We start from the raw sequence: 18,311 nt of genomic DNA, 5'->3' as shown, positions 1-18,311 counted from the left end.
AAAGTAGATAATGTTTACATGTTTTTAATAAATATTTCGCAGTTTTTTGTACAACCTATTTTGCTTGATCAGTTTACATGTTACACATATTTTTGCAAGACACCGTGCAAAACAAATAGATGCGCTTTGTCGGAAAATAAGTAAAATGGTTATTATCATATTATAATTATTGTAATTCTTAAAAGTTCTAAATGCTGTTAGTCTGTATGCAATAAGCCTGAAAAACAGCAGGCCGTTTGGAAAAATAATAAGTAGTTCACAAACGGTCTACCCTATTGCAAAGAGCCTATAGTCTTTTCGCAAAAATACTAATTTTCCAAATAGCCTACGACATATACATACATTTAGAACCTACATGTTATTCCCGATACTTCATCAGTCATGGCCCATATTGATTGAAGTTTAACAGCTGGATAACACGATAGATAGTTTCTCAATACATTTCAATTGTGTTTATCAAATCTATCTAGTATTTTAAATCGTCTTTTATTGTTTAATAATATCTGACAAGAGTCAAATACTTGATTGTCTGAGACGTGGACTTTATAGTCAAATACTCGAATAGTCAAACATCTCTGTAAACATTTAATAAACAACGGCGCATTTTGGAATTTAAACCTATGGTCCTGTACGGTTATAACACTACCATTGTTTATTCAATATTATTAAACTCTTCTTCGTAATTTCAAATATGACATTCAAATTTTATATTAAAAGTAAAAACAAATATTTTAAAAATACCACAGAAGAACGTTTGTTGGTCGACATTGCAGGGAAGCACGGATGCGTCAATGCATCACAAAATGAACCCCCTGTGAAAATATTTTTAATAAATTGCATTTAAATGACAAAATATAAATATTCCTTCTCTAATGATTTATTTCCAAATAAAATTTCTGAAATATTAAAATGTTGATAAACTGTCGCACTCTGGTATTGACACAATTATTAATTAGTACTTACAATCATGCATGGACCATGGATCATGCATGCATAACCATTCAAAAAATAAAATTAAGTGTCTAATATAAGTATTTGTGTGTGTGTGTTAAAAATAATTTATACAGTTATGTTAAATACAAGTTACAACATTATAATAAATTAATAAATACCAAACAGTAAACTCAAAACATAAAACCTACTGATATCAAATATAAAAAAAATAAAAAAAAACATATTTAATCTTAAGGTAATAATAGCCTACCACTGAACCAGCCCATGGAAAGGACGAAAATACCATCCGATTGGGACGTTGACTATTTGATATCATAATAAATTACATAATCGTGCTATGTGGTAATATATATTATTATTATAGTAATCTATTTTATTCATCCTGGTTGAACTTGAGTAGTAGAAACATTTGATATTTGATATCGTATAACAGTGTTTATATTATATTATTTATATTGTGATTAATAAAGTAGTTTTTATAGTTAACAAAAATGTGTTAAATTTTATTATACTGATCATTGATGTGTAGTGATTTAAATATAGTGTTTGGGGGATGAAGGGAAAATTCCCTACATATTATATTATTAAGTATTTTGCACCACCTAGGTAGTGAGATACTCTACTATTTCTCTGTTAGTCATTGATGTCAAGAAATTATTGTGTATACAAGAGCGGGGTACATACCTACTCGTATTTTTATATTATATTTTTCGAAATTGTGACCGATAATTTGACTTTATTATTATTATTATTATTATTATTATTATCGAATTGGACCGTGTTTTGTGATTTTTTTTCTTATATAAAAATATTATGTTTTTGATATTTATTGTGAAATTGTTCATGAAATACGGACATTAGCAATTGTTGCCTGTTGGTTTAGCCCCTTATGTCATAAATTGGGAGCTACGCACTGCCCTCCCGGTAATTGCACCACTGTTTATCACCACGTCAGTATTTAGGTTTATTAAATTTGCACCTATATGTACCTACATGTACGTTATTCTTTTAACTTTATACAAGACTTTTGTGTAAAATTTAGAACTAAAATATATTATTAAATATATTTAAAAATTATTAAAATATAAAAAGTTTATACAAAATGAATAAATTTGTATCTGTGAACAGTATAATATACGTAAATATTTTTACAATTTAAGCTAAACTTTATACAATATACATATTTAATTTCCTGAAAAGTTCCAAATTTGAAATTCCCAAAGTGATAAATTTGAGTTTAAAAAAATAACCTTACCTTAGGTATAGCTATTAGCCGATGAACAAACATTTTAAATAATGATCTGATAAACATTATAACATATATTAGTAGTATGTAAATTGACTATTATCAATTCAAATCCCGAAAAAAAATCCTCGACCCTAGGAAAAAAAAATCCCCAGACTACAATATTACTCACAACCACATGCAAATGGTTGAACAAATATTTTTTAAACGTTAATTAGTATCTATAATTACCATTTACCACATTATTAATATTAAATTACAAATACGTATATTATATTATATTATACTATATTATGTCATTCAAAAAAATTATATATACTAATAATAGAATATTAATGTTAATATAAATAATATTTTGTTTTAAATTATGATAATATAATATTATGAGTAATTCAACTTAACTACAAACATTTGTAAATTATAGTATTGTAGTTTAAAATTGAAATTATAATGAATGAATAATGTACCTACTACCTACCCACTCACGTCTCACCATCACAAATGTAGCATATTATAAAAATATTTCAAATGATCGATACGTAAAATATGTTACATTGAAAATACGTCTAGATTAATATTAATCTTAAAGTTATTCACAATAGATATTTGTATATGCTGTTTTTACTGTAAGTAGGTGCCTCGTTCCTACATTCAATAGATTATTGTTTGATAATTATTATTATTATTACCTATATTTTGTATAATATGTTTGTATACTATGTTTTTAACTGTATTATTTGACGTATCGATCATTCAAAATATTATATGCTATATTTGTGATATTTTAAACTCCAATTTTATAATTTGCAAATTTTTGTAGTTAAATTGAATTACACATAATATACTATCGTAATTTAAAACAAAATAGTAATTATATTATCATTAATATTCTATTTTAACTATATATAATTTTTTTGAATGATATAATATACATATTTGTAATTAAATATTAATAATGTGGTAAATGGTAATTATATATAGTAATTAACGTTTAAATATATTTGTTCAACCATTTGCATGTGGTTGTGACTTGTGAGTAATATCGTATTTTGGGGATTTTTTTTCCAAGGGACGGGGATTTTTTTCCTGAGAATTTTTATTCCGACCACCCTATTATTCATCCAATGGCGTATTAAAAAACCATGGCAGTACTCGTGGTGGTGAGGGATTCATGGGGTTAAATGGGTTTTTACGTGCCCGTTTTTAGGTGCGCCTATAGCCCCCCCCCCCCCCGGCCACATAAATATGTTCCTAGAAATTATCCTCAACCTCACTGCCCCAATGAAAACTCCTGAAGACGCCACTGTAAAAAGGGACTACTAAAGGACTACTAAAGGTCCAAAGATACTGACATTTATGCCGATATATTATGATTGGATAGATTTAGTTTTATTTTGTAATCACTATTGTTTAAACTTTAAATACCTACCTACTTTCTTTTCTATTAAATTGTTATTCTTATATTTTAATTGGGTACCTAACTTTTTTGATTCTGTTACTGGGTAGTATTAATTAATATTATATTAGTATATTACGTTCCTTAATACATCAAGGACATATTTAAATAAATAATATATTGTACGTATATTCTATACATATATATTATAATATAATATACACTAATGGTATCTACTGTATCATGCTATATAGGTCATAAAAAATAATAACTATTGATAATTAGTGAAGTATAAAATTGTGACTTAATAATTTATTTAAGCGTAATATACCTAACAATATGTACCTACGTTCCCACCTATAGGCTATAGTAAAAACTAAAAACTAGATATATTATACTCATGTTAACATATTGCTGTATAATAGTTGTTGGACGTTATATTATTAAAATATGTTGTATTTTGTATTATTTTTAACGATTCAATTTACATAATATATTGACTGTTGGTATTTCGTGTGTGTGCAAATTAAACAGTCGTTGAACTTGTTTTAAATCTTTCGTGCTGGGTACTTGGGTCGTTAATAATGTTGTAGTGAACTGATCTTATATTCATTATTGGTAGCTCCTGTGGTTTCAATATAATATAATAATATGTTATACGTTTATTATTATTAGTATCAACTTACTTTCATCGATGTCATTGAACATTATCATTTTATTTGAAACCTATTGAACACACACATGTGATCAAAATATTATGAATGTTCTTATTTCGTTTTTAAATTTTTTGTTAATATAAAAAAAAACATTGTTGTGACTTGTAAGATAATAGTAAAAGGCATTGAAATCTAACAATAATAATAACAAATTCTCAAATTTTAACAAGATTATTTTAATTATGTTTTTAATTTATTCTTATATATTATATCTCTATTTAAACCATACTATAATTTTAGTTCTTATTATTCGTATTATAATATAATATAAAGATTGACTAATTGAGTATACCTGTATGAATAATATATCAAAATTCAATACATTCGGCCTTAGATATTTTTGGCGTAATATAAAACGTTTGATATTTTTTAAATTAATTTAATATTCTTTAAAATCTTGTTTGATTGGTATATTTATTCGTGATGTTTATTCATTTGTACTATGTTTATTAACATTATAATTGACTGAATAATTTATCCTTTTCAAATGTAAACATGTTGGCAAGTTGACTGGTTTGGCGCACCAGTTAAAAAATGTAAATTAACGTAAATTATCTACAGTCTTATACTAATTGTTCCTTAGGTAAAACAACGGTAATGTGTTATATTGCTATTGTTAATTGTAGTATTTGGTCTGTATACTGCTTGATAATATGTTAATATTTAATACACATGCTAGGTAAATTCCACATGCTTGTGGAATACATAATAATATATAATATGCATAATATGTTATAATATATCTTTAATTAATAACTTTACCAAAATTAAAGCGTTTTCTATACTGTTCAATAGTGTTCATTTCGTCTTTTGCATTGATTGTCAAATTGAGCTTATCGTATATAATTCGAGGAAAATTATGGGAATATAATTTAATTTTGTAATATTTTCATTAAAGTAATTTAGTTTATTAATGTGGTAATATGTAAATAAGTAGTTATTAGGTAACTATTAAGCATATTATAGACTTAATTTTATCTCGTTTAATGAGTTTTTTATTTGGTATACATTTGTTTAGTAATCATTGTATGCGAGTATATCTGTATATATATATAAAGGTATACAAATATCTAAGCTATTATACTGATTATTACTGAGTAATATCTATACGATTACTATATAATATACTAGGTATATATCAATACCTGAATATATAATAATTAATACGCGTATAGTTATTAACTTTGTTGGTAATTTTCTATCTTTTTTATAATTTCTAGACGTATTCAATTTTAAGTTTAGTAAAATAACCTCATAAATAATGAACCGGCTTTGGTCGATTACATTTTCAAATCGAAATAGCGTGTACATTTTTCCCAGTATTATTCTTGTCTCAGACGTTTATACAAATGCCAACAGTTGACTCTATAGAAGTGACTGATAAGTTCAAATTGACTTTATCAGTTGGTTAACATTTTGATTTCATTCCACCATGACGACACCACAACAACAGTAGCTTCTGTCACACCAGAATAAGTAATAGGTAACCAGAATTTTCCAAGATTTAAATAATATTATTTTTATGTTATTATTTAGCTCATTTTATGTTACTAGAGTTTAGCCCCCCCCCCCCCCAAATCTGAAATTCAATCAAATCTCTATCTATGGGACACAGCCACATTAGTCATAGAAAATTTGGGAAAGTATCCTGTAGGCTGTAACATGTGCTATATTCATTTTTATAATAGCTCTTACCAACAAAAATGTATAAATACCTATTCAAAATCAATTCATTCTTTGTAGAACACCCTGTATTAGGTTACGAAGTTATATGATTCTAGGTTTTATATACAACTACTTTACATTATAATACCGTATAGATACGTATAAGTACACAACAACAACGATCAATTTAAATATATTAAGATGTAGGTATTATCTAAGTTTATTCAATGCAGTGCGTTGAAATGAAAATGGTAATATAGGTACTATACTACTATAGGGTCTAGTATACACAACAATCGAATTTTTTTCATAGATATTTTAAGTTCAAATTTTGACGAAATTAGATATTTTAATGTCAATGAGTAACGATTTAAGTTATTTTGTTGTAATATAAAAATACTATTCGTGGATCTTGAATCTGTTGTCTTTTACGTATATTATTATATTTTATATAGACAAAGACGTTTATAAAATATTTAGATTTGGTAATAATTATTGTATGCTATTGCAAAAATGCTGTTATACTAAGGATATGTCATATAATATTGTTGACATATATTATATCACAATAATTATTTTAAAAAGTACCTATGTAGCCGTATGGGCGTACCTATATAAAATTAGATCTAGTTAGTACTTTTATATTTGTGGAAGGGGGACAGTAAAAAGTAAATATTCCCAATATTTTTTAAAATAATCAAGAAAACAAAGACAATTGACAAAATTGATTTTGTTTTTTTTTACTTTTTGTTCTTAGTAACTAAAAAATGAATAACTGTATAGATACTTTTTATATAAAAATTTTATTGACATTATAATATTACCTAAATTATACATTTTGAAATATTTTGGCATTTTGTGATACCTATTTATAGACATTTAAAATGTTCAACTTTTTAGTTTTTTTTTGTATGCGATTAAAAAAGCTTGAAAATGTAATAAACATTTCTAATAAATTTTCTTTACTTGAATTTAGAATATAGTTTAGCTTAATTATGTATCAATATTATTTCGTCTATATGAAAATTGAAGTTTATATGTTGACGACATATTTGGATATTTAAACACGGTGCTTAATTTATCATCTACACTCAATGAAAATATCCACACTAATTTTAAGCTACCTACTTAATATTCAAATTTTGAATATTTAAATGATTTTAGTTAGTTGTTTTAATTCAAAAAGTGAGGTATCTATAATATCTTTCACACAATACATGGATTTCCTTGGTTTTTACCTTAACAATTAATAAATAATAATCACGAATAACATATTTTCTTAACCATCTGTGAATTAATACAATATTACATTATAAATAAAATATTACACGATTAGTAACAGATTTTTCATTATCAAATATTTAATCTTAAACCGTTTATTTCTTCATGTTTATCCAATAACTAGAATCTAGTATTTAATTTAGCTGTTCACTATAATCATTCACCAATTATAGAAAAAATATTAAAAGATGATAAAAAATAACGACTATTTGCGTAATCTTAATAATTAATGTAATTTCACATTAACTATTTAGTATACACATAGATTGTCAACATGAGTGGATGGCGATGCTATAAGGAATATATAATATGTGATAGGTAATAATGTAATATAATATATAGATGGTTAAGTTACAATATATTGATATTATTCTATAGGTATCGTACATTGTGTAAAGTGTTAAGTGAAGAATTAAAACAACTACCATAGGCCATAGCAAATGGTAAAATATGTACGGATTAAAATTAAAACTCAGTGATATGTAAAAATTGAAAAATATGACAATGTGCAGGGGTAGAAGATACAAATTTATACGGGTAACTATAAATGGGCATCACATCCTAAATCTCATACCTTTTTTATTTAATATCCATATGATTTTAAATTTAAGTTAAACTAAAAATTAATTTTACTCTATATTATACTTTGAGAAAAAAAATTCCAAATTAAATTTGTTTAAAAAACTTTAATAGGTAGTTTAATATTACTGTTGATATTATAATACTTTCCAAATATAGTAGATACAATAATACACCAAATAATTTATTATTTTTATCATCGTATATTTTAGACTGTTGTAACTGTCAATTGACAAATATTTTATTACAATATTACCTATACATTAAAGAGAAGAAAACAATAAATTAACATTAACAAATATCAGTGTGGAATTTGCAGGCCACTGATCTTGTACAAACAATTCCTTTACTCCAGACCTCATAATAATACAAATATATAGTTTTAAATAGGTACTAAACATGTGGGGTTTTTTTTTTTAGAAAACTTGGACTGGATTTAGTTCCTAGGTGTGGTGCCGAGATGGTTGATCCGGCTACAATGAGTGCCGTAGAGCTTTACAAAGTCGTAAGTGTATTTAACTATGCAAACATCACCTATATTATTTAATTGTTTTTAGACGTATAACTTTTCTTTTTTTAATTTTCAGCATGTTCAAAGTTCGGAAAACATTCAAGGTGTATCGGTTAGTATTTTATCCTTCTATTATTATAGAGTTATTTAATAACAATAAATTAAAAACCATTTTTTCATAATTTTAGGCACGAGGAACGATAAGAAGACCTAAGGATACGTCTAAAATCCAGACACGTCATATGTTTATGTGTATGCGAGACTTCGGTTACCATATCGGGGAAGAAACTGAAGTATATTTTTCACTCTACGATGCCAAAAACTTTAAATTTATCAGGCAGGTGTTTTATATTTGTTGTGAACATAATATTAATATTTTATTATGTTTCTCAATCACTTTATATTAATACCGCATCGTTTTTGAAAATTTTCAGTGAACGATTTTTAGTGAAAATTTCTAAAGAAGGCTTTTCTAATTATATAGAAAAATTACACAATAATTGTACGATTTTTACCGTAAGTTTTGAATGTCTCTCGACCATTAAATTATTTATCGATTAGACTGTTATAAATTATAATAATATAATATGAATGCATGCACCCGACTATATTTCGTTGGTATAATAGGAACTCGGGTTGCAAGACTTGTCGCGTGACCTTTACATCGTTGCTCACGTGATGCGCATAGGCAAAATGGTGTACTCCGAGTCGTCCAAAAAAGTGTCTTTGTCGTCGTCGTCATCGTCATCGTCTGCACAGACACCGGCGTCCTACTTCAAGCGTCCGTTGGGAGTTGCCGTCCTGAACATCGGCGAAATGCTGACCGCGAACAGCAGCGGCGGCGACGAGCGGGAGTTCACGTTCCGCGTGTTTCAGGCGGACGAGAAGGACTTCTGTCAGCTGCACGACACACTGATCCGGAAACAGAACAGCAAGTACAGCCCGCTGTCCAGCCACCCCAACTACGGTATCGTCATATCGCTGCGGATACTCGACGGCGACCTGCGGCAGGTGCGCGAGGAGAACCCGTTGGCGTTCAAAAACGTGTCGACTACGAAGAAGATGGGTTTCCCGGACGTGATAATGCCGGGACACGTGAGGAACGACCTGTACCTGACCCTGGAGAGGGGCGAGTTCGAGAAGGGTGGCAAGTCGACGGGCAAGAACATTGAGGTATCCATCGTCGTTCTCGACTACGAGGGCAACGTGGTCCCGGACTGCATATGGGGCGCGTCGGGAACGGACTCGTCTTCCGAATACCGTTCGATGATCATCTACCACCACAACGCCCCGTGTTGGATGGAGACCATCCGACTGGCCGTGCCCATCGAGAAGTACAATATTGCGCACATACGATTCGAGTACAGACACTGTTCTAGTAAGCTATCGCCTCGCTGCACGTTATTTTAATAGTAGAGATATAATTTAAACATAACCGTATCATGATAATATACAGTTACTATTTTGCTAGTCTGTTATTGCCCATCTCCTGGCCGTAAGAAAATTACCATCCCGCCAAGTGGAAACCGCTCATTCACTTGAGATTAACGCGATCAATAAATTAATAATTAAGTATTTTAATAGGTACTGGTATTATGCTATACTTGTTATACTTTACTTTGTATTGAAATAAAAATAAAATATAATATAAAAAAATGTTAGGCTTATTATTATAGGTACTAAGCAATTCTGTAAAATGTAATGTATTTACCTATTATAATTTATAAATAATAGTAAACATATTATATACATTATACATTATAATATTACAACTTTAATAGATATTTCTTAGTATAGGCACAGAATAGACATAATTTATAAAGGATGAATAGATGTATAAAGGGCTACAATTTTTTTATATTAGGTATATTTTATTTTTAGTTCAATACAAGGTATAACAAGTAGCAGTAAGTACCTACACGGCTACACCTACTAAATGATCAATTTATTAATCACGTACGACGTATCTTATACGAGTTTAATTGTTTAATTTTTGTTTATTCTTTACTATAGTTTATTAGGCATATGATGTAATAATATTATTAATTTTCAACTGAATAATAAGTACCTAAAAATTGATTGATTAGTGTTTAAGCCTTACACATCCATAGTTTAAAATTGATTCATTTCAATAAATTAACTTAGTCAAAATTACTATTAGTCATTTTACAGTCGATGGGCTTAGAGTCTAAAGATTAAGATGATGTTAAAATAAATACAATTTTACCTGGAAAAAAAATGTAATATTAATTTATTATTAATCCTAGGTACTCCAAAATTAAAAGTGCAATCTCATTGTCCTTGATTAATTTTGCTTACCTAGCTTTAATTGTATTAATATTTTTAATGATTATTATACTTTACTGACCCTTATAATATAGGTATTAAAAAATTCAATAAATGTATTTTTTTTATTGATCATTAAGCCCGGCAACTATGGCCATTAGCTGTTTGTTTGTAGGGCAGAATTTCAAATTGGGCACCCGTAGGTTTCTGTCATGCTCGGTCGGGGGTTGGCGGCCTCTCTCTCTAGACAGCAGACAATTGCCTGCCCAGAGAGAAAAAGCTGCCCGTGGTCAAGATTCGAACCGGACGCCGTAGTCCGCTCGGCCACACCGTCTCCATTAATTAATGTTAATATTGAAATTGAAAACTTTAATCGTAGAAAATTGTTTACCCAATGTACCTATGAATTAGGTGGCTGTATAATACAGTTTTAATATAGGCTGTATTAAAACTGCGCGGATTGCTATATACGGACCACCTAATCACGTTAATTTGGCATTTGCGTTTCTAGCTCGTGACAAAGCGGATAACAAGAAACTGTTCGGAATATCGTTCGCGCGGCTGATGGAACCCGAAGAGGCTACCCTACAAGACGGCGTACACGAATTGTTCGTCTACCGCTGCGACGAACGCACGAAACCTCACCCGGTCGATTACTTAGGTCTGGCCGCCAGCGTACACGAATCGTCTACTTGGACCAGTTCACCGGAGCCGGGTTCTGTGTTCTCGTGCAGCCATAAAGAGATAATGACGATTCGCACGATGTTGTGTTCGACAAAATTGACGCAAAATGGTACCTATTATAACCATCTGAATTATTTTATAACACGGACGCCAAGCCCTATATAGGCGACAGCCAATTGTTTCATCAAGTCTAGTTAAAAGTTTAAAACCACATCAGAAAAAAATCGAAATTGCACGTTTCAAATTCGTGTTGCACACACAAACATAAAGGCTTTAGTTGAAACGTTTATTTTGTTCGAATAAATCCGATTAGACTATGTCGTGATATTTCATTGGTTTTTGTTTACAAATAAACTGTAAATACTGTGCGATGTTTGTGTTTTCAGTGGATTTGTTGTCATTGTTGCAATGGAAAGAACACCCTCACCGGATTCAAGAAGCCCTGACGCGAGCTTTACGCCTGGATGGAGAAGAACTTGTAAAGTTCTTACAAGACATATTGGACGCTCTCTTCTCGATGTTTTCCACTGACGATGGTAATTCAACCATCCACTCTGGACTTGTATTTCACGTTCTAGTCAGCATTTTTAGTTTACTCTATGACAGCAAATTTGAACATTTTAAACCAGTAATGAACGCCTACATCAAAGAACATTTTGCTGCGGCTTTAGTATACAAGTAATTGCCTTATTATAATAAATACCATAGATATCTAATATGCCTGTGATAAATATCGTTTTTGTGACAAAAATTGTTTAATTGATTAAATTGAAAAACAAAATTTATATTTTATAAAATTATAAATATATAATACATTTTTTTGCCTATTTTATATTTAGAGGGTTATTAAGCAGTGTTCAACATTGTGCTGAGTTAGTTATGTCTACAGACCGCCAAGAGCCTATACAAAAATGTTTCCGCTCGTTAGAATATATTTTCAAATTTGTTATTCAGTCTCGTCTATTATTTTCTCGTGCTACTGGTGGACAGTTTGAAGATAGTTTCCGTTATGATGTACATCGTGTGTTTGCTTCATTGGACAAAATGTTGTGTTCATCTTTTGAAATGATTTTACCTACTCAGGTAAAAAAAAAATATTATTTATTTGAATAATTATTCAAATGAATGTATAATATGTTGTTTACAACTATTTTTCTTCCTTACAGATTGCGTTATTGCAAAGTGCAAGTGCTGTGTTTGATCAATTAGTTCAAGTATTACCAGTTATCGAGGTAGCTAAACTTGGAGTATCCATGTTAGATTGCTTGCCATCTCGTGATCTACCTACACCATTGACCCAAGCTAAATTAGGCGCTATTAAAGATTTGGTAGCTGGAAAGGTTTTCAAAGATGATGGTAATATATTATAAAATATGACTTATAGTACAATTTAAATAAATATAGATGTACATGTTTATTATATGTCTTTAGGCTTATAAACAAGATTTTATTTATTTATTTATTTATTTATTTATTTACGTTTGAATCAATTAGATTTTAGCATATTATATTGTAATTTTGTTGTATTTGTTACATTTTAGAAGCAAGAAATTTATTGTTGATAACAATGTGTAAACATCTAAGACACCATATTAGTGCTAGAGAAGAAATTCAACTTTGTACAGATATCCTGGGAGAAATTTTAACATTTCTATTCCATTTAAATCGATCACACGACAGTAGCAAGGTTAACATATGTTTTCGCCGCGATTTAGAAATATTGAGTCTTAGTACATTAGATATGTTAATTGAAACATGTCTTATTGTAATTGATAGAATGGTCTCTGTATTGGTAAGTTACTTTTAGGTCTTATTATGAATTAATATTAAATACTATTATAGTATCATTTATCTTAAATATTGTATAATTCTATTTTTAGGCCAACATGGTTGCATGCTTAGTTTCTCTATTACAACTTCTTGACGATTATCATTACAAACGACTTTGGGAAGAATTGGGCGATCGTAAACCTCTAAAAGATTTTCTATTGAGAGCATTTTTATTGTTTAGACATTTAATTAAACATGATGTATTTCCAACTGATTGGATGGTTATAAAAATGACTACCAACAATGTAATTCTAGCAGCTCTACAACAATTAGCCAAGCCACTAGTATTTTGCTTTTTAGAGACATGGCCCCATTTTGATTACCAAGTGTGGTCCACTTATTTTAAATTAGCTGTAGCATTTCTCACTCAACCTGCTCTTCAGTTGGAAACGTTCACTATTGTAAAGCGAACAAAGATTATTGAGAAATATGGTGATATGAGAGTACTGATGGGATATCAAATACTGTCTGTGTGGTCAAAACTTGGTAAAATACATTTTTGATCTTAAAAAAAAATTCCAATAAACTCAATTATAATTTTATAGGCGACCACAAGATAAATTTTATACCATCCATGGTGGGACCATTTCTAAAAGTGACTTTGGTACCAGAAGCTGAATTGCGTAAAGCAACACTTCACATATTTTTTGATATGATGGAATGTGAACAACGAGCTCGAGGCAATTTCAAAGAAGTCGAATCAGAACTTATTGACAAATTGGATTATTTGATTAGTGAAAACAAGGGTGACGATGAATACAGACAACTTTTCAATACTATGTAAGTTTTTATGGTTTTAAAAAATTTAGTCTTAAGTCAATTAATTGATATAGATAATTGTTTTGTATATGCTGCATATAGGGAAAATTTGAGTATAGTGTAAGTCCAATGAAACTTAATAAAAATAAAAGTGTAATTACATTTTATTTTTTGTATGATTTTATAGACTATTAGAAAGAGTACATCAAGAAGAACAAGATGGTAGTTGGCAAGAAACGGGTTCAGTGTTCATTCATTCTGTTACACGTTTATTAGAAAGACTATTAGATTATAGGAGTGTAATGCGCGGTGATGATAATCGTGACAAACGTATGTCATGTACAGTGAACTTGTTAAATTTCTACAAAAATGAATTTGATAGAAAAGAAATGTACTTAAGATATATTTACAAACTTCATGATTTGCACGTTTCTGCTGATAATTTCACTGAGGCTGGATTTACACTTAAACTTTATGCTGATCAACTGACTTGGACAGATGGGCCAGTACTACAAGGTGATCCAGCTACTTCAATTTGTCAATGGCAAAGAAAAGAACAGCTATATCATGAAATTATTCAATACTTTGATAAAGGAAAAGTAAGTTGTATAGAAACATCAAAAGTTAAACTATTTTATTTTATGTAATTATTGTTACAGTGTTGGGAAAAAGGACTACCTTTACTAAAAGAGTTATCAGATTTCTATGAAAAACGATTATTTGATTACACTAGATTAAGTGCAGTATTGAAAACACAAGCCAAATTCTGTGACAATATTCTTACTCAATTACGACCTGAACCAGAATACTTTAAAGTTGGATTTTATGGACAAGGATTTCCACTTTTTGTTCGGGTACCTACATTTTTAATTTATTGATTAGTATTTAAATATCTAAAATATTTTTATAATAATTATAAATTATTTTTTCAGAATAAAGTCTTTGTTTATAGAGGTTTAGAATATGAACGCATGGAAGCTTTTACCCAACGATTGCAAACTGAATTTCCAACTGCCCAGCTTCTAACAAAAAATAGTCCACCATCGCAGACAATTTTACAGTCTGATGCTCAATGTACGTTATATTTATTATAAATAAATTTCAAAGATTTAACTTTTAACTTACATTTCAGATATCCAGATTTGCAATGTAAAACCATTTCCAGACATTGGTCCACCTTCTTCTGACAAACCTTTAGCTATGATTCCTGAAAAAGTAGGACGTTTTTATGAAGTAAATGATGTTTGTACTTTCCAATTAGATAGACCTATGCACAAAGGTCTGGTAGATCGAGATAATGAATTCAAAAGTCTTTGGCTGGAACGTACTATTCTGATTACTAGTGAACGTCTGCCTGGTATACTTAGGTGGTTTGAAGTTATAAGTACAACAACCGAGGAAGTGCCACCAATTAAATTTGCTTGCGAAACTATTGATTCTGTTAACAAAAACTTAAAACTTATAATTAATCAATACACAAACGAGCCTAAAAGAAACATTAATCCATTAAGTATGAGACTTCAAGGAACAATTGATGCAAATGTTATGGGTGGCATATCTAAATACCAGTCAGCATTCTTTTCTCAAGACTTTGTTCAAAATAATCCTCAATATTACTCACACGTTTTACATTTAAGCTCATCTATAAATCATCAAGTAGGATAATAAATTTCATCAAAGATTTAATGTACTCGTATGAAATTATATTTTACATGTTAATTTTTCTAGATTGAAATAGTAGAAAATGGACTGTTAATTCATGGTCAATTGGCACCGCCTGAAGTACAGCCTCTTCATCAACGTTTAGTGGAACGCATGGTACAACTGAAGCAGAACTTGAGAGCCCCACCTCCACCAGAAAGCATAATTAAGTATGAATAACCGATAATACTTTTTTGAAAAATACAAATAAATAATTTATTAAATAATGTTATAACAAACCAACCTTCAATTGTTTTAGTACCCCATTACCACCAATACCATGTGTTCCAATTGATAATAATTTCCATTTCCGTTCTACTGAAGAGTATACAAATACCGTAACTTACTTTGATGAACGACGTGATGAGTACGAAGATATATATAGCAAGACATTTGATCTACCAGATGCATGTGCTCCAGTAGTTCCACATAGAGAAAATCGTATTAAATCTGAAGGATCCTTACCAAACAATAAGATTAAGTAAATAATATTTTGTAAAATTATGATATTTTTATTTATAAACTTACTGTAAATTTTGTTGATAATTTAGAGTTGATCCTAAATCGAATAGTTCTTGGAAACCAGGAAGTCCCAATTTACCAAGGCACTCTATAGATAGTAGTATGAGAAATTCATGGACACTTGAAGAGAGTTCTCCACCACCATTACCTCCAAGAGGTAACATTGAAGCTAACATTCTTATAAAATGTTCAATTAGTTATTTATTCATTTATTCATTTTTAGCCCCAGAAAGGAGAACCAGTGACGCGCCTCCATTGCCACGAAGATTACCTTTGCGCCGTGTAAGTAATGTTTCTATTGTAATTTTAGATCAAAATGTTTACCATTTTATTTGATAATATTATTTTTCTTTTTAGGATTCTGAAATTAATGATTTAGATACACCAGTGTTGCGTGATTCAGGCTATTCAGAATCTTTACATTCGGCATCATATGAAGAATTTGTGTTACCTTCAATCGATAAAGATAAAACGCCACCTCCGTTGCCACCCAAGAATACACAACCTCTATCTAATTCTGAGCCAAATGGTAGAAACCAAATATCTTTAGATCACATACTTTCAAATATACTTTGTTTAATATATTCGTATTTTAGAACTTCCGATTCTGGAAAATTATTCTGTGCCTGGAACAATGAGACGCTTGGAATCCAGCCCCTAGTCAAATACAAGACTCTTATTTTAGAATTGGTGCCATTATATGCATAAATGTAACTATTAGTTAATATGTATTAAGTTATTCTTAAATTATTTTTATACCGCATTATTGCATTATTGAGTGTGTTTGTGATGTTTTTATTTTATCATATTTTTTTTTAACAGTTTTTTTTTATGACTTAAGTTAAAAATTAGAATGTAATTCGATCAGTGTTATTTATGTGTGTATGAGCATTGAGCATTACTATTTATACCTATCAATCCTATCCGATTGGCCATTTTCATATACTTAACGATTACATTTATTCTATATGGTATTTAATATTTACTGGACGACCATCAGAGGGAAACAATATTCTTCATCTCTTTTGACAATATACTAAACTTGTATGGTTTTTTTTCCATTTTTGAATATTAATTCTCATTACTCATACTTAATTTTACTGTAAACATTATTTTTATTAACTATTAATAATTACAATTTTTAGTTCTTAAAATTTTATTGTAGACCGAAAATATTTTTACAATATTATTATACAACAGTTTTAGAGGAAGTTGTGTATTAGCATGCGTTGTCAATGTTTAACTTAACATAGATACTACAATGTACGTCTAGCAGTTCCAATTTTGTGAGGTTATCATAAAATATATTAGAGTGAACTGATCTATTATAAAACTTAAAGGTATAGAATCTAAGAGCATTATCTGTGGTCTCTCTCTTCGTTTTTTTATTTATTTTTAACCAAGTTATGAGTATGTAAAATATTAAAATTAAAAATTCTAATAGGTCACTTAAAAATTATATTATTGTAAAACAACCAACGTGAGAACACAGAGAACGTTCTTACTTCTTGTCTTTAACTTCTATAAAAGTTGAATTCATTCTTAATTATGAACAACACAAAATTGAAATTGCTGAACTCAAATTTGTACGGTATGTAAGGAATTATGGACAATTTCCTCCCGGACATTTTTCCTGTAGTTGGACATTTTTCCCCGATACTTTTTTTAACGCAGGCTTTTTTCTTCCAAAATTTTTTAAAAACGAGTAGAATATGAAAATATTTTTTTTTGTCTATTGTCTAATTTTGTCTTAAAAGAGTCACAGAGTCACAGAAATGTCCGTAGGGGAATTGTCCATTTACTGTTTGTATAACAGAGGACAACTCATGCAGGGGTTGCGTTCTCTTACAACAATACAGGGTGAAACAAGAAGACCTAACAAAAAAAAAAAAAAATTAAGCTACTTAAACGTATTATAAAAACTGTTAAAATAGGATTAGTAAATAATTTAAGAAATATACTCATGTCAGCAAATTCCCAAAAATAATATTTTGAAAAAAATTATTACGTTCCAAATTAATTTAATCAAAAAAATATTGATATTTAAAAAAATTCTAAAAAATAAATTAATTGACTTAGATAAATTAATTTACTATCAAAATTGTTCTTATAATCAGATTCACCAATTGACTACTTTGGATTTATCCAAAAAAATTTAAATCGACTTTTAAATTTAAAATG

At 29.2% G+C, this 18,311-nt stretch overlaps 1 protein-coding gene across 1 annotated transcript in view; it reads left to right on the top strand.

The window, feature by feature from the left end:
- LOC100160173 (dedicator of cytokinesis protein 3) overlaps positions 1-18,061 on the top strand; it is a 38,495-nt gene extending 20,434 nt beyond the window's left edge. The window contains exons 7-29 of the mRNA XM_029486347.1: positions 8,258-8,342; positions 8,425-8,460; positions 8,537-8,685; positions 8,783-8,864; positions 8,976-9,726; positions 11,146-11,427; positions 11,705-11,996; positions 12,158-12,401; positions 12,485-12,674; positions 12,860-13,110; positions 13,199-13,634; positions 13,694-13,928; positions 14,010-14,027; positions 14,095-14,506; positions 14,567-14,761; positions 14,840-14,981; positions 15,040-15,563; positions 15,636-15,778; positions 15,868-16,089; positions 16,160-16,287; positions 16,354-16,412; positions 16,488-16,659; positions 16,727-18,061. Coding sequence (XP_029342207.1) covers positions 8,258-8,342; positions 8,425-8,460; positions 8,537-8,685; positions 8,783-8,864; positions 8,976-9,726; positions 11,146-11,427; positions 11,705-11,996; positions 12,158-12,401; positions 12,485-12,674; positions 12,860-13,110; positions 13,199-13,634; positions 13,694-13,928; positions 14,010-14,027; positions 14,095-14,506; positions 14,567-14,761; positions 14,840-14,981; positions 15,040-15,563; positions 15,636-15,778; positions 15,868-16,089; positions 16,160-16,287; positions 16,354-16,412; positions 16,488-16,659; positions 16,727-16,791 — 5,113 coding nt within the window. The 3' untranslated portion in view covers positions 16,792-18,061. The remainder of the gene's footprint in view (positions 1-8,257; positions 8,343-8,424; positions 8,461-8,536; positions 8,686-8,782; positions 8,865-8,975; positions 9,727-11,145; positions 11,428-11,704; positions 11,997-12,157; positions 12,402-12,484; positions 12,675-12,859; positions 13,111-13,198; positions 13,635-13,693; positions 13,929-14,009; positions 14,028-14,094; positions 14,507-14,566; positions 14,762-14,839; positions 14,982-15,039; positions 15,564-15,635; positions 15,779-15,867; positions 16,090-16,159; positions 16,288-16,353; positions 16,413-16,487; positions 16,660-16,726) is intronic.
- The last annotated feature ends 250 nt before the right edge of the window (positions 18,062-18,311 follow it).

The sequence above is a fragment of the Acyrthosiphon pisum genome, chromosome A1 (genome assembly GCF_005508785.2).
Source record: "Acyrthosiphon pisum isolate AL4f chromosome A1, pea_aphid_22Mar2018_4r6ur, whole genome shotgun sequence".
In the NCBI taxonomy this organism is placed as follows: Eukaryota; Metazoa; Arthropoda; class Insecta; order Hemiptera; family Aphididae; genus Acyrthosiphon; species Acyrthosiphon pisum.
This window is presented reverse-complemented; position numbering and strand designations above follow the sequence as displayed.